A 20,597-nucleotide genomic window follows, 5' to 3' on the forward strand; every position below is an offset into this window, starting at 1 on the left:
AAACATCTACAGAACAGACGGCATCACATAAGATCAAGATTAGTGTTTCAAAAGTACAACTTTGGTAAAAGTAACATTTTCAAAGGGTCAGTATAATGTGTTTTCTAGCCACGAGGTGCCATTTTGTAGCACAATCAAGTGTTAACTTCAATTGCTATAAAAATGCAAGATATTTTAAATTTTACTTCCTAATTTAACGCCTTGAAATTGGGCCTGTCTCTTTAAAAACTCCTGCTCTTAATGAAACTCTGCCTTTAGGAAATCATCACAGCATTGCTCCTCTATTAACCCTTTAACAACCACTTTACCAGTACTGAGAAGTAGCTAGCATAATGAGTTTAGCAGATGTGCAGCTCCAGCAGGTGTTTGCTAATTGCTGCTGGCTAGTCTGAAGGGGCTGAGTGGGGGAGTCGCTGCTCTGTGAGCCGGAAGCTCAGAAACTGTATCTCTGAGGTGGAGCTTCACAATTGAAGGCACAGCTAGGTCCACCCAGGCGTTTTGCACAGCTTAATGGTTGCCATGGAAATTAAAGAATTTCTCAAACATGCATGAATGAATCAAGGCAACATTCCAAGTACGTTTGTGATGAGGGAGTAATACTATAACATGATGTAAAGCTCAAAAACATGTTGATTTGCATAATATTGTCCCTCTCAGTAATAGCAAAATGAAGGGTTTTGAGAGGCCTAGTCAATGTACAGACTGTTTAAGGTTAAACAGTCTGGAAAATCCTTCAGTGATGCTGAATCAAAACAAAGCTATGAAAAAGACTTAATTTATTGATAACATTGCAAAGTAATTACTGCAGGCTTTGGAGGTTTCACTTTTTCACATGGGGCTACTTTTAATAGCTTTTTCCAAACGACGACAGAAACACAATCCAAAGAAATCTGTAAGTAAGCAAACAGTTTCTTCTCTTCATCGCGACCACAGAAGTCACTCTGGCACCCCCTCGCCACGATCCCGCCTTTTCACTCGAATTGCGTCTTTATCAGGCACCTCAACCGCCCCGACAGCTGCGCATCTCTTTCCAAGAAAAGGATATTCTTATCACCGCCCCACCCACTCTGCAGGGAGGAAACCCAGCAGGTGGCCCAATCTCCCCAACATCGCAGCAAAACCGCAGCTGGATTTGCTTTGAGGTGGGACCTCGTCGAGGTGAAACGCAGAGGATCGGTGTTTGCATAGACGATCCGGGATGCGCTTAAGTAATTATTACTGGACGGTTGCCCAGGCAGTCCATCTGTGAAAAGGAAGAGCAAACGTCCTAATCATGGCTAAAGTATTTCATGTTTATAGTTCCTCTTTTTCCACTTAAAGGAAGTGAAGACAAAGGAAAATTGTGAGAGTTAGTCCACATCAACAGGTCGAAATTCCCCTAAATCTTTGAATTGTATTGAAATGAGAAAGTGGAAAGCAGCTGCGATGGGGAGATGATGCAATTTTCATCTTAAATGAGAGCAGTGAGGGTGAAGGTGGGGGGCTAAGGGGGGAGGGGGGGGTGCTAAGGCTGTTGGATGATATCCTATCTGTATGAAAACAGGGCTCAACTCCTGCATGCTAGAAGATAGTGACACCTCATAGTTACGCAATGAAACCCCGCTGAGTGTGGGAAAGAGCTGAACAGTCCACCTTCAGATGTTTCTTAACGTTCTGTGTGTAGTAAATATTCTAAACCATACAAGTCACATCATGACAGAATTTCCTCATTATTGCCCCACTTGCTTTTCCTGAGTAAATTTCTCAAGAATACTGTTGTCAGTTGAGTTTACACAACACTTTTTTTTGGCAAATGTTTTAATGCCATACAGCTTTAGAAATCCCGAACAGAAAGAGTAATTAAAAGCCATGTCGGTTTAACTAACTTGTAAAGATTAGAAATTTAAGCCTCATTTCTTTGACCACGTGCGTTTGTAGCTGCAACAGCGACCACAAGTGGTAGAAGTCAAGAACTACTCCACATGTAAAGTAAAAAAAAATTTATTCAATGCGGATACACTGTAAAACATTCACAAGCGCTCATAAATTCAAACAGTCCTTCAAACACTCGTCATATCCCTCACGTCTGCAGTCACGGAGCGGCAGTCTGTGTTTTCTTTTGCTTAGTGGCCGGGTCGGAAGGGGAACGGCATCCCCGTCATGAAGGGCTGAGCGGGGTACTGGGCGTGAGGGGCCGGGTGGGCGGCCAGAGGCGTGTGGGGTGCGTGAGGCGGCAGCGTGGGGATGGGAGAGTGAGCGGCATGGGGGCTGTAGGTCAGCGGAGGGGTGTGGATGTTGTTGTAGTACATCACCGGGCCGGACAGAACCAACTGGAGCAGACTGGAGAGGGGAAAGACAGAGGGGGGAAAAAAAACGGACACGTCTTGGTTCAAGCAGGTTTTAAGATTAGAGATAACCAAGTCATATTTAACACCATTATGAAGCAACACCTGCATCTCCGCAGAAATGTAGAAACTTCGTTCAGCCAACTGGCGATAAGATTTTCTCTTACCCATGATAGACCCAAAAAAAGCTAACTCACTAGCTAGCTAGCAAGGGTATAAAATAGGGGTGCATTGAAAGCAGTTTTCTGGCCAACAGCTAATCTTCAAAAAATCTTACCAGCTGATTCTGATTTTGACCAATGTCAATTTACTTTGGTAAACATAAACAAAAAAAACAACAACTAAAAACTTTAAACTGGGGCGGAGATTCAGGACAATGTAACAGAGTCAGAGTTGCCATGAAAACATATGAAAGCGTTAAAATGGCCTAGTTCAAATCAAGATCTAAATCTAATTTTGCATTAAAAAACAGAGAGAAAATGCCTTACTTGTTGTGAGGGAGCCGTGAACAGATGGCTCTCAGGTCCTCTGTGAAGACAAAAACGCATCTCTTAAAAACTTACCATCATTTGATGTAAACACCAAAGTCTCAGATGAACAAAAAGATTTAATTCAATGACTCCAAACTTGAATTCTGTATACCAAAAAACAGAAATTCTTAGAAAATGTATTGCATTGGTTCTGACTGCTGTCTGGATCACCTCACTATAATCTCCACTTTAACATTTTTGTCAGGTTATGGACTTCATTTTACGGCGAGAAAGTTTTCTTTCATTGTTGGACATTGTGTTTAGACCCCGTACTACTAAAGATGTAGTTCTACTTCAGTAATACTTCTTTGGGCTGGTTTGAACCCTAGTTAGAAAAGTACAACAAAGTAGGCCATGTTGCGAAAAATTAAATTATGAAAATAAACTTGAACATGAATAAAGTCACAATATTACAACAATAAAGTCAAAGAATTAAATAAAGTCGTAATATTATGAAAACAAAGCCATAAAATTACAAGAATAAATTAGAAATAATATGAGAATTATCTGGTAGTATTACCAGAATACAATTATAATATAAAAATAATGTCATAGTAGTACAAGAAAAAAGTCATAATAAGATGAGAATAAAGTCAATATTACAAGAATAAAGTCGTGATATTGAGAATAAAATGGAAAAATTATGATAATAAAGTCAATAACATGAGAACAAAGTCATATTTCGAGAATAGTCAATATTACGACAATAAAGTCGCATTAAGAATTTATTCTCATTAATCTTGTGCGACTTTATTCTCTTAAAATTATGACTTTTTTCTAGTATAAGTTTATTTTCGTAATTTTACCTTTTTTATTTTTTTAGTGTTTCCCCAAAAGAAAAGTTACTAGTTCGGTCGTACCTAAGGTAGCAACTTCAGGTACAGCTGAATGTTATTGGCTATTTCACCTGAATGGTGAATCAAAGACAGTTTTTGAATGTATTTTATAGACAAAACATTAAGATTATCCATTGATTTGACCTAAAGCAGTAGTGGCTTCCCCAGACTCCATCTCGTACCTCTGGAGCAGAGCAGCGCTCCGCTGGCCATCGCCACCTGCAGAGCCTGGGCCAGCCGGTCCAGGGCCAGCTGGGACGCAGCGTGTGTGTCGCTGGTGGCTGCGTGTGTGTGTTTGTCGGCCTGGTCCAGGAGGCGAGAGAGATCGGAAGCCAGGGCGGCCACCGACTCCATCTGAAGCAGCGCTAGGCGACCGAAGAGCCCCTTCTCGTTGAGTATGTTGGGTAAAAGCATGAACACCTACATTAGGGAGAAAATGGAGAGAAAAAAAACTGTTTGGTGGTCGTCACTGTTTGGACTGAATGTATAGATGCAGAAATTTCGCACATGTGCACAACTCTGAAGGGCAAAGGGAAAAATAATACAAAAAAATCATTGAAGAACAACTCAAAACCACTCGTATCGGCTACACTATACAACGATTCATTGCCGTAGCAACCAACTGACAACAGCTCCATGAGCATATCAGGATCTAACACCATAAAACACGCAAACATTTCTTACACAAAGAACAGAACATTTGGTCCGTTACAGTTTTATGTCTTCAAGTTTGATGTTTATTTTACAATAATTAATAAACAATCGTCTGAGCTCTGAACACAGTGGTGGTTGATTATCTAATTTAAACACCTGCTCCGCTGACAACCTGTCAGAGTTGATGTGTGGGTCGCCTTTTTATTTTAACTCAACCGAAACACCCCAAATTCTGCAGCACACCGACATGTTAAGGTTGTCAAAGTCAAGCTAGTATAGGTGACTTACTTCCTTCTCCTTTGTTTTTTTTATTAAAACTTTTCACTGACCTGTGAGATGTGATACCCTTGGATCTTGTTATCTGGCTGTCATAGTGTTGACTTTTAAGATTCAGCACATTGTGTTGACGACTTGACAGCTAAGACCAGTGGAAGTTATCGTCAGCTAGTGGTTTTGTTGCCCTACTGCAGGCAGCCGGCAGGAGGGATCTTGTGCGTGTGACGTCATGTTGCAACATATATTTAATGTTTAACTAGCACATGCACACACACGCACACACACCTGAAGAACACTTAGATGTAGAGCAGAGAAGAGGCGCGCCGCGTCCGGCTCGCCGTCAGAGCTCCCGTTGTTCGTCTGCTTCTTGTCCCGCCTGTATGCCAGCGGCGCTTTGATGCACCAGCGTATCAACCCCCCAAGCGGCGTCACGTCCAGAGAGCTGATTGGCTGGCTGCCGGACAGGGGCGAGTTCAGGAAGGTGATCAGGACCAGCCGGGGGTCGTCTTGGATCCACGACACGATCATCTGGAGGAGCTCCATCGGAGGCGTGAGCTCGTCTGGAAAAATGAAAAAACAAGACGTGTTGCCGAGGTTGCTAGGTGTTCCGCTGGAACGCGGAGGATTTGATTTCTGCGTGATCCTGACGTACCTGAGGTAAGGTCGTACAGAGTGGTGACGGCTGTGATGAACTGGCAGCAGAAGCGAGGGCTGGCGCTGTGGATGTTGTGAAGGGTGGGTCCAGATCCCGGTACCATGCTGCAGTAGTCATCCACCAGCACCTGCGCCAGGCGGACGCAGTACACACGATGGGTCCTCTGTGGGCACAACCACAGGCAGGCAGAACATGAACAGTTTCACACTCCACGTGACAGAGTCTTAAGAGTTTTATTCAGGGGCAACAGATTAGAGGGGGCCAGAAATAAAAGCATACCACTCTATTCTGATTTTTATTTGTAAAAATAAGCAACAATGTAAATTACTTTGCTTCTTTGTCACAATACTGCTGAAACGATTAATCGGATTAATCGATTATTGAAGTAGTCGTCAACTATTTTACTAATCAATTAATCATTAGCATTTAAGGGCTCAACAAAGGCAATTAGATGAAAGAACAACTTATTGAGAGCAGTAATTAAGGCAATGCTGTACGAAAAATATATACGTTTTGTATTTAAGATAATAAGTAAGTAAGTAAATCTGTTCTACCTAAATCTCCTCGAGACTCATCACGATCGATCCGATTAATCACTCCAGTCCGACGTGGACTCCTCACCTGTAGCCAGGTGGCAGCACATTCCAGAATGGGAACCCTGCCCACAGCGACTGCCATGGAGACCAGTTTGCTCAGCAGCGCCATCCGACTCTCGTCCGCCTGGTTTCCTTGGAGATTGAAGAGGGCGGAGAACATGAGCTGGCGCACCGTGTCCCGACTCTGTTCCTGGAAACAGCTGCACATGATCTCCAGGAGCTGCAGCTCCTGCAGAGCACTCATCCTCTGTTGGAAAAAGAAAAAAAAAAATTGGTGTTTACAATTTGATGCTGTTGAGTATTTACTCTACAGGACCTTTTGGGGGGAAGGGCTTACCCTGACAGGTGCGTTTCTGTCCTTGGGCGTGTGCAGGATGAACTCCTCGATCAGATCCAGGGTTTTGGAGTCGACCTGAGGGGGCTGCCTGCCCGACTGCACCATGTTGCAGATGTAGATGTCCAGGTGGTAGAGCAGCTCCTTGGCGGCGCTCAGCACGTCCCGAGGCAGCAATGACTGACGGATGTCACCCATCGCAACCTGACAGTGGAACACACACACACGTTTAATGTCTGAATATTTCTTTAGTCTTTACTGTGCAGATGTGGAGAATAAACAGTTAGCCCCCTAGGGAATGACGCGCCAACAGCTTTAAAGTAAATTTCTTCTGGAGAAATGGATCTACAGTCACTTTAGGTAAATTATTTGTGTTCCAATGAGGCTCGTTTGTTAGATTAAAGTGCCTATTATACCCATTTTTATTTCTTTATATTAAAAAAATTAATGCAAAATAAATGCAATAATGTATAATATGCTTAAGGCAGTATTAAACATATTTGTTATTAAACTCAATTTTCTGGATCTTTTTTTTTTTACTGGTTTTATGTAAAATTATGAGTTTTAAAACAACATAAGTCTTATTAATCCCACAGTGGGGAGATTCACTTGGTACAGCAGTACAGTAACAAAATTTACACCACTGAATATAAAATTCATTTTACTCCACATTTACTCCATATAATATGGAGTAAAAGCAATTTTAAACAACTGTACATTCATAAAGTATCTACAGATAAAATAAAATGTAAATTAAATACAAACCTGAAAACCAGTTCTTTTGTTCAAGGTCATATATGAAAAGCATGATCAGACTTACTGTTTATATAAATATCCCACTGAATGGACATATGATTGCACTGATTTTTGGCAACTAAAGTAATTAGTAACCAATGACTTCCTGGTCCCTGGGGGTATAAATATGATGCAAGTCAAATATGATGTAAATCAAAGGCTAATTTATTTTGGCTATTTAGAACCAGGCTGGATGATAGTTAACGTCCCACAGTGGAAGTGAGCAGAATGATAAGGGAGGTAGAAACACTGCAGCTAAAAATGGCATCTTGGGGTCAACAAGTCTCCATAACAACCATTAGATGCTGTCCACGTGCGGACTGTGTTCCTTGTTAAATATACCTGGTTAGTTTGAAATTCTGCACGAGACGCAATGATAATGCAAAGTTCACTTTGCTAAGTCAGTCAAAAGTAAAAGCAACATAGATTAGTAATACAACAATGCGATAAGCTTTTTTTTGTAAAGAAATGGACAAATTACGACGCAAACAACAGAAACTAAATAGATGAAAACAAAGTACTCATTTTAATGTCGGGTTTTAGAGTGACCAATGCCCACTGAAAGTCCACAGAGTCAGGATTTTACGTATATCTGCAACTCATCCCGGTCCCTGTCCATTCTGCTATGCTAACTGTTAGCAAGGCAACCACTAGCGGCTATTTTTCAGCTTCGCGACCGAAACTCACACACGCTAGCTTTTCCTAGAAGACAAATAGACACGTTGCAAGCTTTTACCTCTTCGAAGACTCTAAATTCAGCAGAAAAATGCTAAGTGGAGTAAAAATAAATAAAAGAATAAATTAAAAATAGACCTCACTAATGGAGAGAATGAACCACTTCCTCCTCCTACGGAAGCCTGCTTGGTATAAAAATTACCAGTATTGTCAGAGCAAATATGATATAATATTAAAATATATTGATGAATATAATACAATATAATGAAAAATAACATTAGTTAATTAAGAATTATAAATAAACAACTTAAAATAAATTTTAATATTGTTAGTGTTAAAATATAAAATGAAAAACTACACAAAACATAAACAAAGAAATAAAATCTTTATTTTCCACAATAACTTTAAGTTGAATTTTTAAGAGTCTTTCAATTGTTTTTAACGCAAAGTTTCACCAATTTGACTTTTAAATTATCCTGCACAATATGCATTTTATTTATGTTTAGCTTTAAACATTTCATCAAAATAAAATCAAAATAATAAAAAATCGAAAAATAAATCAGATGTGACTAGTTTATTCGTTTAGATAGGAAAAACACGGAGTAATTACTGCATTTTTTTTAAAACCCAAAATAAACTTTTAACATGGTAATTTGCTTTATTGTGTGCTACACAAAAAATACAACATAAAAAAAACGTTTTTATTGCACTAAGTAACAGAATATATACACGAATTCAACGACAAATCTTTGGTTTTTCATTATATATACACGAGCGCGCCCACGGTATTCACGGAAACGCGCCTGCAGGAGAAAAAAGGGTGCACAGTCGCTGCCGCGCGCTCCCGACAGCACTTTGGTGTTTTGTACTTCACCGTCCCGCCGGGTGATCTCTAGCATCCCGCAAGATGACAATTAACACCTTGGCTAAAGGAGGGCTGCAGCCGGAGCAAATGTCATGCTTTCGGAAGGTAACGCTTTTCAAATCCGCTAGCTGTTGTTTTTATATATGTATATATATATTTATAGATAAAATATTCTACTGTACAACAGGAGCGAACCGAGATAACCCAACATGCCTTCTATTGTGAGGTATTTTCTATTGCCTCACAATAGAAAATGAATATATCAAAACATGACTGAGCGTGGTTGTGTTTTGTTTCTGAACTTCTAACTTATTGATGAGCGCGTTTAATGCGAGTCTTTTCTGCGTTTCGTGCGCGCGTGCCCCCATTCGATAGATGGAGAAAGTGCTCGTGGCCATGCAGGACCCTGACATGGGCATGAAGATGAGAAATCAGAGACTCCTCATCACTGTCATCCCACACGCCATGACAGGTGTGTTGTGAAAACACACTTTTATTGTCTGCCAACAACCAAAATATGACAACAAAAAAAAAAGGGATTTCAGACCTTCTAGGATATCAGAAATTACACTCTTTAAATTACATTTTCATGTTTTTAATTTTACAGGCCACGATATAATTACCTGGCTGATTCAGAAATACCACATCTGTGAGGAGGGTGAGTGCTCTGGGTAATAAAAGGTGTGTGACTATAGCTTGTTGTGTGTCATAGGAGAGTTGCCAGGATATGGTGTTTGCTCTCAAGATGAGACGAGGTAGATGTGATTCGTGTGCGTGTGTGATCCAGAATCCAGGGGTGGCAGTTTCCAGTAAACAAGAATAGAGTGAGCCCGGCTGGGCCGGAGTTTGATTAAGTCGCTTGATGATGTGCGTTTGATTAGTGTTCTCTCGTGGTGGAGGTCCTCAGGGGATATTACCATGCCTGAACTAATTTGAAGGTTGGAAAAAAAAGGTGTACACTGTTCCTTTTTCACCCTGTATGGACTTAAGAGTGTGAATGAAGGTAATAAAGTGTCACTCAAAAAAATAGGTCCCTAAAACTTGAATTTGGCTCAATTTAGTTTATTAATATAGTGCCAATTCATAACTACTATCTTCTAAACACCAAACCGATCCAATTTTTACACAGAACCAGTGACTGTTTCTGATATGGGTGACATGGGCAATCACCCAGGGTGGCATCTTATATAGGGGGCAGAATGAAAGTACTCAAAGATTTTTGTTTTTCAATGCAAAATTCCTCTTTCAGATCAATTAAATCACATAGTCTGATTTAAATGGATTTAATCGAATTCTCATTTGATATTATTTGTATAATTCAGTGCAGTCGAATTCAGTACATGATTTGAATTCAATTCAAAATTCACAAATAGATTATTGATCCCAAAGGGAAATTTAAATGTTGTTGTGGCTCGTTCAATTAAACAATTAAATTAAATATAACACCAGTTTTAAAGTCCCTACACTGGCTCCCTGTAGCTCAGAGAATAGACTTTAAAATACTGTTGCTAGTGTATAAATCACTGAACGGTTTAGCACCACAATACCTTAAAGATCTGTTATTGTTGTACCAACCGTCTAGACCCCTCAGATCTTCTGGTTCTGGTCTGCTCTGCATCCCCAGAACCAAACGAGGAGAAGCAGCATTCAGTTTCTATGCATCACAGATTTGGAACAAACTTCCAGAAAACTGTAAAACAGCTGAAACACTGGGTGCCTTTAAATCTCAACTTAAAACCCACTTGTTTAGAGTTGCTTTTGGCTAAATTAGGGTTAGAGTGCAGGTTTTGATGTCTTCCATGTTTTTATGTTTTTAATTTCTTTTTATTTCTTTTCTACGTTTTAATGATGTAAAGCCCCCCGGAAAACGTCCCAGTTAAACGACGTTTAACTAAAGTTCTACTGGGTTTAGAGTCCCAGTTGACGGCGTTTCAACTAAAAACCTAGAGGTTGGAGTCCTTGTCAAACGGTGTTTTTGACTAAAGGCCCTGAGGGTTAGAATCCCAGTTAAAAGACGTTTAACTGAAGTCCTAAAGGGGTGCGGGTTTTAATGTTTTTTTTATTTTTTTAAATCTCTTTCTCACTGTTTATTTAATGTCACATGCCGTTTTTATTTTAATTATGTAAAGCACTTTGAAATGCCTTGCTGCTGAAATGTGCTATACAAATAAAATTTGATTGATTGATTAAACAGTAGTTATAGATGGCGATGTCTGTGGGAAGGATACATCTCCTGTAGCAGTCTATGTTACAACAAATTTGAGGAAGCCTCTGACTGAAGACAATCTGTTTTTCAGTCAGAGGTTCATAAAGAGGACGGCCATTACTTTCCACCAACCTATTATAGCCTTCTTCTGAACAAGCAAGTGGTGATAGTGGAAATTAAGTACTCCAGTTTAATCTGGTAGAAAACTAACAGCATATTACCTGATATACACCAACCTTGTGGTGAAACATGGTGGTGGCAGCATCATGCTATAAGGATGTTGAAAAAGAGGCATACAACGTTTGCTAACAATGTGTTCCGGTCAGATGAGACTACAGAAAACTGTGGTCTCAGAAAACTGATATCATCCTTAACACACCATCGCCATGGTGATTTCTTTTTCAGCAGAGACAGGAAGCTGCTAATAACAGGGCAATTCTGAAAATAAGACCTGAGAGCAGGGCGGAGGTTTGCTTCCAGGAGGACAGTGAGCCTAAATATACTGCTGGGATGGCAACTGAATGATTTAGATCACAGCAATATGGTCTAGTCAAAGTCCAGATCTAAACTTTTTACCAGCCCGGTCTGGAAACTCCTATGAAAAATTTTCTGGGGAGGCGCCATTGTCAGTGGGACTAAATACAAGTGAATGAAATGCTATTCAGATTGTCTTTGTAGAAAAACTGCCAAAAATCATGAATATGTTTTCTTAATATTACACTTCCTAATGCATATTCTCGTCTTCTTCTTTTTCTTTGTTAATCAGAGGCCCTGCATCTTGGCGAGATGCTGGTCAAATACGGATACATCTACCCTCTCAAAGAGCCCCGCTGCCTGGTGTTACGACCCGACGAGTCGCCCTACCGCTTCCAGGTCAGACCATCAGCTGCATGTTTGTATCCACAGCAAGAAAAGAAAAATGTCTTCCTTACGCCTAACTTTAGCTACACTGCCACTTTAACTCTGATAGTATCTTATCTCCGATTTTCACTCTCTCTCCATCAGTCAAGTTCCTAAAGTAATCCCTCATCCATCCGTTTCTCTTTCTTTATTGTCAGTGTGAAGAACGATATCAGTTTAAAAAAAAAAATTGCTGTGTGTTTTCCCAGACTCCTTATTTCTGGACAAGTACCCGCTGGCCCGCCTCAGAGCTGGACTACGGTAGGAAAATCTGTAAAATGTTTTTAAACGTCTGAAGGAAGAAAAAGACAGAATTGGCACTAACCTTCTCTCTTTTATATTTCTCTTTGCTTTTACGTCCACAGCAATCTACTTGGCTAAAAAGAACATCAGAAAACAAGGAGAACTGGTGGAATATGAAAAGGTAGGCAGGTCTGGCCGTGTGCGTGTGTATCCTAGAGAAGCAGAGAATGAGTGTGTGTGATGAATTATGTAGGAATGACTTTGCTTGTGTCATCACTCCTTTTCCGTCCGTTTCCCCCCACCCAACCCTCATGCCTTTTTAGGAGAGGTACAGTCTGTTGCACAAGCGGATCAACCACACCTGGGACTTTGTGGTGATGCAAGCCAGAGAGCAACTGAGGTACACTTACACGCAGCCGCGCCGCTCCCACGCGCCATTAAACATGCATACCAACTTCTGCTGTGATTTCTGTTTATAGGGCCTCCAAACAGAGGAGGAAGGCCGACCGAATTGTCCTGGAATGTCAGGAGCAGGCGTACTGGCTCATCAACAGGCCGCCGGTAGTCTCACCATTACACCAATAATTCCCTTCTATTCTATACTAATAAAATATGTTTAAAGCAGTAAAATTTATAGTTCCCTTTAGAAATAGACATCATGATTAACCCATGAAGCTTCATACAAACCTGCTCTGGGAAGCTTGACCGATTTATGATGACAGAGACAAGAGTTGATTTCTGTATTTAGGTTTTTGGAACAAAGAAAAAAATATTGTACTTTTCAGAAAGAGACAGAGAGGTTTCTGGAATGGAGCATTCCGTACTTGTGGGAAGAAAATGGGCAAGTGCGTGATTTGTAGCCTAATGGATTCTTTGTGCTATTTTTTTTGCTGTAGAAATATCCGTGTAGATCTTTAAAGAAAAAACATTGAAAACATGCTGAAATTAGCTCCGTTCCAGGCTGCAGAGCCCTTTAATTTCTGTGCTATGTCACACTGTGCTATATTACACTGTGCTATGCTATGTCTTGATATGCTATATTATATTACATCATGCTATGCTACATTATCCCATGCCATGTTATGCCATGATATGCTATGCTATATTACAGCAAGCTATGCTCTATAATAACCATTCTATGCTATGTCATGAAATGCTATGCTATATTATACCATGCAAAGCTATATTATTATGATTTGTGTTTTTAAAATCCAATTATTCTGCAGTAACTATCTGATTCACTAATGTTTTTTTGTTTTTTTTTAAGCTACAACAGTAGCTATTGAAAAACTGCTAACGACCGCACAATCAGAGGTCGCACTAATGCTCATCCACAGTTCCCAGCGTGCGTCTCACCGCATGCAATATTCAGACTGCCTGTTAAAAGCCAGAGCTGACAAAAGCACAGACACAGTGTTGCGGGGTGGAAGGAAATAAGAAAATCTCGAGCCCACTTCTTCAGCACATAAACCTTCCTTTATCCTCACACAAACACATGCAGAAGAAGGGGAAAAAAAAAAAAAACAGTGGAGGAAAGACACGAAGGAGACAGCTGTGAGGTGCAGCAGGGTTTGCATGGGGACTCCATGTTGGTAGACCTTATGAATTAAGGAAGAGGGCTCAGGGAAGAGAAAAAAAACTTTGGAATTGAAGAAAGAGTTGGTGGCGTGGAAAACAACAGAAAGGTTCAAACTTGTCCTATCAGCGCAACACATATCTGTACAAACACACAGCCGACCCAAAATGCTTTATTATATGTCTAATTGTACACATTTAAAGCAGCATTATGTAACTTTTATAAAAAAATTTTTTTTACATATTTGTTGAAACTGCTGCTATGTTGCGACAGTATGGCATCATACTGAGGGGGGCATACTATGCTGCTGCTAGCATGGCCTGTTGTGAATGCTACGGCTAGTTAGCATGGCAGCAGATAAGCATTTTTTTTCCTGTACTGGCAATATGCTTCTCCACCATTCGCACACTGAGCGGAGTACACGAGCATGACTGACAGTGCCAAGACCCGCCTCCTGGCTCTGATTGGTTGTCTTTGGTGGGTGCATTTCTTCAGACTGCAGTAGTGGCTGAAGAAAGAGGAAAGCAGAGGAGATCAATCTTTTCACAGATTATCTCATACCATACTGTCACGACGGTTTCAGCAAATACGTAAAAATATATACACTGCTCAAAAAAATAAAGGGAACACTTAAACACTTAAGTGAACACTTAAGTGTTCCCTTTATTTTTTTGAGCAGTATATATACATTTATTCGTTATAAAGGTTTAATCCTTAGTTATAATGTTTTTTGTTATTATTTTTCTTAGCCCGGGGTGCAGAACATGTTGGACTGGGGTCTGGAGCGACCAAACAACTTCAGCACACGAGTCCCTCTGGTCGGAAACCTCATCTTCTCCCCCATTTCAATCAGTTTATTGCATTAGCATTGCCCTCTCTCTCTAACTCTGTCGCTGCTTTCCTTTTTTGTTGTTGTTTTTCTTGCTGCTCGGGTTACGTCAAAGTAAGTGCTTGAATCATTGACAGCTGTTACATCTACCTGCAAATCAAGTCAGTGCACAGCCATAAGTTGACGATGCCGTCTCACTGTCTTCCAGAATTAGAACAGCGACTACTACAAAAGCGAGGTAAATAACGTGTCGCTGCAGCTCAGACGTGTCTGTCTGTTTGTCTGTGTTTGCGTTTATCACGTCTCTCTTCATCCTCAACAGATTGAAACGTCCAGACGAGCTCTCGGAAGAAACCGAGTAAAGTCCTCCATCTGCCTCGAAGGGTACGTGTCGGTTCGATGAAGGTCTCCACGCACGTTCTCATGTGTCCATTAGATCTTATGTGCATAAGGCGCACACGTTCACATGTGTGCCTTATGCACATAAGATCTAATGGACACGCTATTGCTTGAACCAAATTCCTCCACCCACTAAGCTTACTGCTCCCTCTGTAAGAGCAGTTAATGGAGCCTTCCTGGGGCAAGTTGGAATTAGTGGCCATTAACTGCTGCGTTCTGCTGCACTAATACAATAAATCTGTGTGTGTGTGTACGTGTGCTTTTGTGTGTGTGTGGCATGCCTTTGCATCTGTGCAGCTTTGTCAAGTACAGCGAGCAGTACCAGAACCACGATCCCATAATGCAGGGCTGCCTTCCCAGTAACCCCTGGATCTCTGATGACATTGCATATTGGACGATGAACTCAGAAATGTAAGACGAGACGCGATCATACCGGTGGAGTTCACCGCTTTTACGAGAAAGACGCAGCCAAGCTAGCTTTTGTTGAACTTTGGTGACGGTTAAGCTAATTGCAGAACAAAAGAATCTAAAATGTTTCGGTTCTTCATGTCACCACAACTGTCCGGTTGGTCCTATAATTAATAAGCTTTTCTGCACCTCTCCTGTGGGATAGTCACAACTCCTCCTGCTGTTCCCCCTCCTCTTCCTCCCCCTCCCCCTCCTCCTGAAAGGGTTGGAAGGTTTCCATGCAGTCACTCCAATCTTTAGTTTCCATCACAGATTTCTCAGCTGGCTGAATTTCTCCAAAACATTGTCAGAGAAACTCTTATATATGTAGACATATACCTACTAACCCCTGAAATAAATTCAACTTTGATTAATTGCACAAGCTTTTTTTTTTAATTTTGTGAATTTTGAGGTTTCTAACCAACTGGTATTGATACATCTACAGCGATGACAAAGAATGACCAGAGCGTAGAAATTATTCAGTGTACTAACCAACTGATGGACTAAATAACCAATATTGATGCAGGCAACTACAGAGAGTGATTATAGAAAGTGATACATCTACAATCAGGGGTGTCAAACTCCAGTCCTGAAGGGCCGCTGTCCTGCAGTTTTTAGATGTGCCACAGGTACAAAACACCTGAATCAAATGGCTTAATTACCTCCTCAGTTCTCCAGAGCCTTGCTAATGACTTAATTATTCTATTCAGGTGTGGTGCAGCAGAGGCACTTCTAAAAGTTGCAGGACACCGGCCCTCGAGGACTGGAGTTTGACACCCCTGATCTACATTCTAACATTCTTGCCAATTCTTATTTATAAAATTGCTCAAGTTTTAATGGAGAGGCTTCGCAGGAGTCGGACTGAGGCCTGGAGGTCGACCGAGTCATTCAGACACGTTGAATATGCTGCGATCCAAAAACCACTCAACTAATTAGTTTATGTGTTATAGTGGAATGTTCCACAGTTACACGAATATTTAAAACAAATATCGAAGGGTAGGAAGCTTTTGAGTGACAAAAGTCACTTTTACAAACAGTTTGATCGTCTCATGATCTTACTTCTCCGACCTGCAGTCGGACCGTCTTTTGCTGTGTGTTTGCCTGATGTTCTGTCAGAAGGCGACAACAATGGGGGGAGAAAAAAAACTGTTGTACTGACCAAACAGGAACCGTCTGATGACGTGACCCGTGTGTGTTTGCTGCAGAGTGCCCGTTCCCACTCGTCTTCGCGTGGAGCGCTGGAGCTTCAGCTTCATGGAGCTGCTGTCCGACGCCATGGGGAGGCGGGAGTTCATGACGTACCTGGAGAAAGAGTTCAGCGGTGAGAATCGGTAGCTGAAACGCTGGTGAAGCTCTGCAAACCCGGGACAGTCTGATGAAAATTTCATTTAAGTACTACTTATACTGATTCTTATAGAAGTTAATGTGTCAAATCCTCTACATGTTACTTTAAGTTTGATCTATATTCATAATAGCAGTCAGTTTCCTCCTGAAAGATATTGCTATCAGAGGAAGAAAATAGGTATAACTTCAACACCCAGTTAACTGAAAGGATGACAAATTTAAAAAAAAAATCAATAGGTAAAAAAAAAGAATTGTGATGAAAAACATCCGTAGAAGAAAAATCCTGAATAGAAAGAATACGAATGGAAACTGGAGGGGAAAACTACTTAAAGGATTTGCTCATCCATGCAGACACGGCGTATAAAATATTGCCAGAGGCTAGCATTTTCCTCAGAGACCTTCTTATGCTATAAATATATGTTCTTTCCTTCATCATTGTTTCTGCTCCTCAATGTGTATGTGTGTGTGTGTGTGTGTGTGTGTGTGTGTGTGTGTGTGTGCGTGCGCTTGTGTGGTTACTCTCAGCGGAGAACCTGCACTTCTGGCAGGAGTGTGAGGAAATTAGACACGGAGAAAGTTCCAAGATCATAGAGAAAGTGGAGGATGTTTACAAGTGAGTGTGCGCGCACGCACACACACACACACACACACACACACACACACACACACACACACACACACACACACACACACACACACACACACACAAACCTGTTGAATGTTTACAGTGTCTTAAATACAAATGTATTTAGTAGTAAAGTAAAAATATTTCAGTTTGTGGAAACAAGCAGAAAAACTTGCATGCTCACTCCTCAGGTTGTATTCTTTTCAAATTCCCCAGTAGCCACGTGAATTTCAGAACATCAGACTTTTTTCTTTGTTTTTTTTAAGATGGCCGCCGACTCTATAACTTTGAAGTGATGAGACAAAATCAGGCACCAAAACTGAAACTAAGGACTTTGCTTTTTGTGAGGGTTACATCAGTCATCGACTGGGAGGAGATGAAGATGATGCGACACAGACTGAGATAGTCGTCTTAGCTTCTGCTAATTTTTTTAATGTGTTTAGCGCTTCGGTGTTAGCGGACCTGAGATTTTTGTTTAGCGAATTAATCGGACTTGTTGGTTCGCAGTGTCCACCACTGGCAATGACTACTACAGATTTTGGTACAAACATATATTCTCCATCACAACCATGACGGCCGTTTTGAAAAATGTCCACAAGAAAAAGGGCACAGGGTTAAAAAATATTGGTATTTCTAATCATATACACATATATATTAATTATAATGCTCCAAACACTTTCATCTAATTGATTATAATGGTGCAAAGATTCACTTTTCATGACGGTGGCCATTTTGAACAATCAAAACAAAATGTTGATCAGTACACATGATTCTTAACTCTATCCAGGAGCATGACTTTTATTTATTTGACTTTTTTTTTTTTGTTGTCATCTAGAAACTTCCTGGCCCCTGGAGCGGCCCGTTGGGTCAACATCGACAGCAAGACGATGGACAAAACCTTAGAGGGGATCAAACGGCCGCATCGCTTCGTCATGGACGACGCACAGATGCACATCTACTTCCTCATGAAGAAGGTTTTTAGCAGTTTTCACCTATCAAATCATTTGGAAAAGATGATTATTGATTAAGTATTTTGTGTTCCCATTCTTTAACAACGTGTGTCTAGGACTCTTACCCCAGGTATCTGAAATCCGACCTGTACAAAAACATGCTGGCTAAAGCCGTCGTCCCCCAGGAGACCAAGAAAAGGTAACGTCTCATTTCTGCAACGGCATATTAGGGGCCATGTAGACAGAAAAAAAAAGAGGGGGCACATTTTCCACCAGAAAAATCAGAAATTTTGAAATTAAGCTCAGGAAGTGTATACAAAAAAAGGTACATTTCTCAGTTTGAAAAGTCAAAAAATTCTGGAATAAAAAACGATGTCTTTTTGAGATTAATCTAAGATATTTTCTAGAAAATACTTTAAAAAATTTGAGTTTTAAAAGATTAAATTTGCCTAAAAAATGAAATTTTGAAGTTAACTTCAGAAAATTAGCAAGAAAAGAACTCAGAAACGTTTAGATTAATCTCAGATATTTTCTAGAAAATACTGGGAGATTTGCTAGAGAAAACAGAAAATTTGACATTAATATCTAAAAAAAAGACAGAAATTTTGCAATTTGAAAAGATGAAAAATTTCTAGAAAAACTACATTTTTTATTGTTTGGCGGAAATGTAACCCTATTTTTTCCCCATCTACAATGGCTCTAACATGCCGTCGTACATTTCTTCTCGGTTTCTGAGTGAGTGCGCGCGCCTGTCTGTGAGTCAAACCGTCCTCCTCTCGCCTCCCGTAGCGTGTTCCCCTTCATGAGGCGCCAGCGGCACTCCAGCCCCTCCCCGGCTCAGGCCGGCGCCCCGGCGGCGGAGGAAGACGGCCGAGCAGGTACCAACTCCGCAGCGGGCTCCCACTTCTGATCCGGGGTTTCCCCCCAGAACATTACTCCAGCCTCCATCGTCTCCATCGTTCACCACGGCAACCAACCATGGATTAAATTCTCTTCATGCAAGAGGCAGAGCTACTGCAACAGAAACATCTGCGCATGCGCAGTTCACAGCAACTTTTGTGCATCCTTTCTAAACTCAAACAGCGCTGTGCCCATTTGCTTTAGATATTGTCCTTCATTCCAGCTGTTCCGTTTCTCCCTCCGACATATGTAGACATATCTTTGTTAGCCTTTTCGGTGATATTTTCCTTCCGTCTGTCTGTCCAGTCCATCCCATGCTGGAGCCGCTCCATTGTGATTGCTGTAACTCTTGCTCGAGCACGTTTTCATCCCAATAAAAAGTCACGAGAGCAGTCGGCGTTGTGTTTGCCATCAGTTCTGCATGCGGTTAGAATGTCCATTCGTGAGTTATTCGTCTTTTCTCTTGCTTTGTTATATTTTCTGTTATCTCCGTGTAATGGCGGTACGTTGAATATGCGTACACTCTCACGTGCTCAGTCACCTGGGAACCCAAACCGACCTTTGAAGGTCCACAGTTCCTTTCCGATTTCTGATTTGCTACGACGTCACAGAAAGAAGCAACGCGTCATGAAGACGTGCGCCTCCATTCAATTCACCTGGTTTACCCTATCAGAAGCCTGCAAAACGATGACATCGCCATCTGTTTACGTAAGCTTTTGAATTTGAAACGAGTCTATCTGATTATTTTGGAATTAAACAGACATAAATAATGCTGGTAATCATAGTTAACCTACGGCTTAATGAATGCTAGGCTAGTTAGCACAGTTAGCGATGACGGTGGATAAACTGTTTTCCTGTTTCTCAGTCTTTAGCACATTTAGCAGCCTCACAAGGATGATTGACAGCACCAACACCCGCCTCCTGGCTCTGATTGGTTGTTTTGAGTCAGGAGCGGTGGGTTTGTTTGGTAGCTCTGGCAGGAGGTGTAGGAAACAGATTTTTTCAGCTTATCTGTCCAATGGCAAACCCTCGCGACATGGTGACAGTTTGAACAAATATGTGAAAAAAAAACCAAAAAGCATTCTTTAGAAAATGGGCCGTCTTTTAAACGGTGCATTTGAGCATCTGATTTTAACTGTAAACGACAAATAATCAAATTAAAATGAAACCTGTTTTCTGTCAAGTCTCGAGTTGATGATACATCAGTTTAGTGTTATGAGACTTTACCGCCTGGGTTGAGCCATAGGTCAGAGGTCAGAGGCCTAAACAATGTAAGGTCAGGTACTAGACTGAAAACGAGCAGAAAAGAAGTTTAGAAAACTGTTAAGCTGGAGAACTATTTATGAAAACACACGCCAGAGAGCTTGGGAAAAATTATGAATTTTTAAAATTTAGTTTTGAATTGTGTTGTAGATTACAAAACTACATTATCAAAAAACCACAAGCTTCTTGGTGTTAAACTCATACAATGCGCCTGTGATCCGTAGTTTATTCTGTCTGCCTGGCTCCCTCTACTGGCTGCGTCTGGCAGCTCAGCTATTCAAAATGATAAATCTTTCATTAAGATTTACCATTTATCATTTATTACAGCCTGATTACAGCGACCTGTGTACATGGAGAAAAAGTGTGTCAATTTAC

At 40.9% G+C, this 20,597-nt stretch overlaps 2 protein-coding genes across 7 annotated transcripts; one reads left to right on the forward strand and one right to left on the reverse strand.

Moving 5' to 3' along the window:
- Positions 1-1,964: 1,964 nt before the first annotated feature.
- Positions 1,965-18,792, reverse strand: ints15 (integrator complex subunit 15). Of its 3 annotated transcripts, XM_017310065.1 has the most exons (10): positions 18,776-18,792; positions 18,185-18,272; positions 16,300-16,442; positions 6,209-6,409; positions 5,897-6,118; positions 5,273-5,438; positions 4,906-5,180; positions 3,873-4,110; positions 2,813-2,852; positions 1,965-2,319 (listed from the first exon to the last, which is right to left on the reverse strand). In XM_017310065.1, exons 4-10 carry the CDS (start codon positions 6,401-6,403, stop codon positions 2,103-2,105), a joined length of 1,353 nt encoding a protein of 450 aa, XP_017165554.1. In that variant the 5' UTR covers positions 6,404-6,409; positions 16,300-16,442; positions 18,185-18,272; positions 18,776-18,792; the 3' UTR covers positions 1,965-2,102. The 3 variants fall into 3 exon arrangements, with proteins under 3 accessions (XP_017165554.1, XP_008431364.1, XP_008431365.1); XM_008433142.2 differs by lacking the exons at positions 16,300-16,442; positions 18,185-18,272; positions 18,776-18,792 and adding an exon at positions 7,737-7,852; XM_008433143.2 differs by lacking the exons at positions 16,300-16,442; positions 18,185-18,272; positions 18,776-18,792 and adding an exon at positions 7,814-7,837.
- On the forward strand, positions 8,510-19,351 carry rgs11 (regulator of G protein signaling 11). 4 transcript variants are annotated; one of them, XM_008433144.2, is made up of 17 exons: positions 8,511-8,645; positions 8,916-9,012; positions 9,148-9,198; positions 11,513-11,619; positions 11,856-11,907; positions 12,012-12,070; positions 12,213-12,289; positions 12,369-12,450; positions 14,215-14,283; positions 14,509-14,532; positions 14,617-14,678; positions 14,991-15,104; positions 16,346-16,461; positions 17,010-17,097; positions 17,945-18,083; positions 18,176-18,258; positions 18,849-19,351. In XM_008433144.2, exons 1-17 carry the CDS (start codon positions 8,583-8,585, stop codon positions 18,967-18,969), a joined length of 1,404 nt encoding a protein of 467 aa, XP_008431366.1. In that variant the 5' UTR covers positions 8,511-8,582; the 3' UTR covers positions 18,970-19,351. The 4 variants fall into 4 exon arrangements, with proteins under 4 accessions (XP_017165551.1, XP_008431366.1, XP_017165552.1 ...); XM_017310062.1 differs by lacking the exon at positions 14,991-15,104 and having other exon boundaries at positions 8,510-8,645; XM_017310063.1 differs by lacking the exons at positions 8,916-9,012; positions 9,148-9,198 and having other exon boundaries at positions 8,530-8,645.
- Positions 19,352-20,597: the final 1,246 nt, after the last annotated feature.

The sequence above is a fragment of the Poecilia reticulata genome, linkage group LG17 (genome assembly GCF_000633615.1).
Source record: "Poecilia reticulata strain Guanapo linkage group LG17, Guppy_female_1.0+MT, whole genome shotgun sequence".
Lineage (NCBI taxonomy): Eukaryota > Metazoa > Chordata > Actinopteri > Cyprinodontiformes > Poeciliidae > Poecilia > Poecilia reticulata.

Excerpts from the sequence above, each read along its gene's own strand:
- ints15 (XM_017310065.1), bottom strand. The coding sequence starts at position 6,403 with ATGGGTGACATCCGTCAGTCATTGCTGCCTCGGGACGTGCTGAGCGCC. Across the intron at positions 6,119-6,208 it reads ACAGAAACGCACCTGTCAGG|AGGATGAGTGCTCTGCAGGA; the intron begins GTAAGCCCTTCC and ends TTTTTCCAACAG. Across the intron at positions 2,320-2,812 it reads TCACGGCTCCCTCACAACAA|TCTGCTCCAGTTGGTTCTGT; the intron begins GTAAGGCATTTT and ends TCCCCTCTCCAG.
- rgs11 (XM_008433144.2), top strand. The coding sequence starts at position 8,583 with ATGACAATTAACACCTTGGCTAAAGGAGGGCTGCAGCCGGAGCAAATG. Across the intron at positions 11,908-12,011 it reads CGCCTCAGAGCTGGACTACG|CAATCTACTTGGCTAAAAAG; the intron begins GTAGGAAAATCT and ends TTACGTCCACAG. Across the intron at positions 12,451-14,214 it reads GGCTCATCAACAGGCCGCCG|CCCGGGGTGCAGAACATGTT; the intron begins GTAGTCTCACCA and ends TATTTTTCTTAG.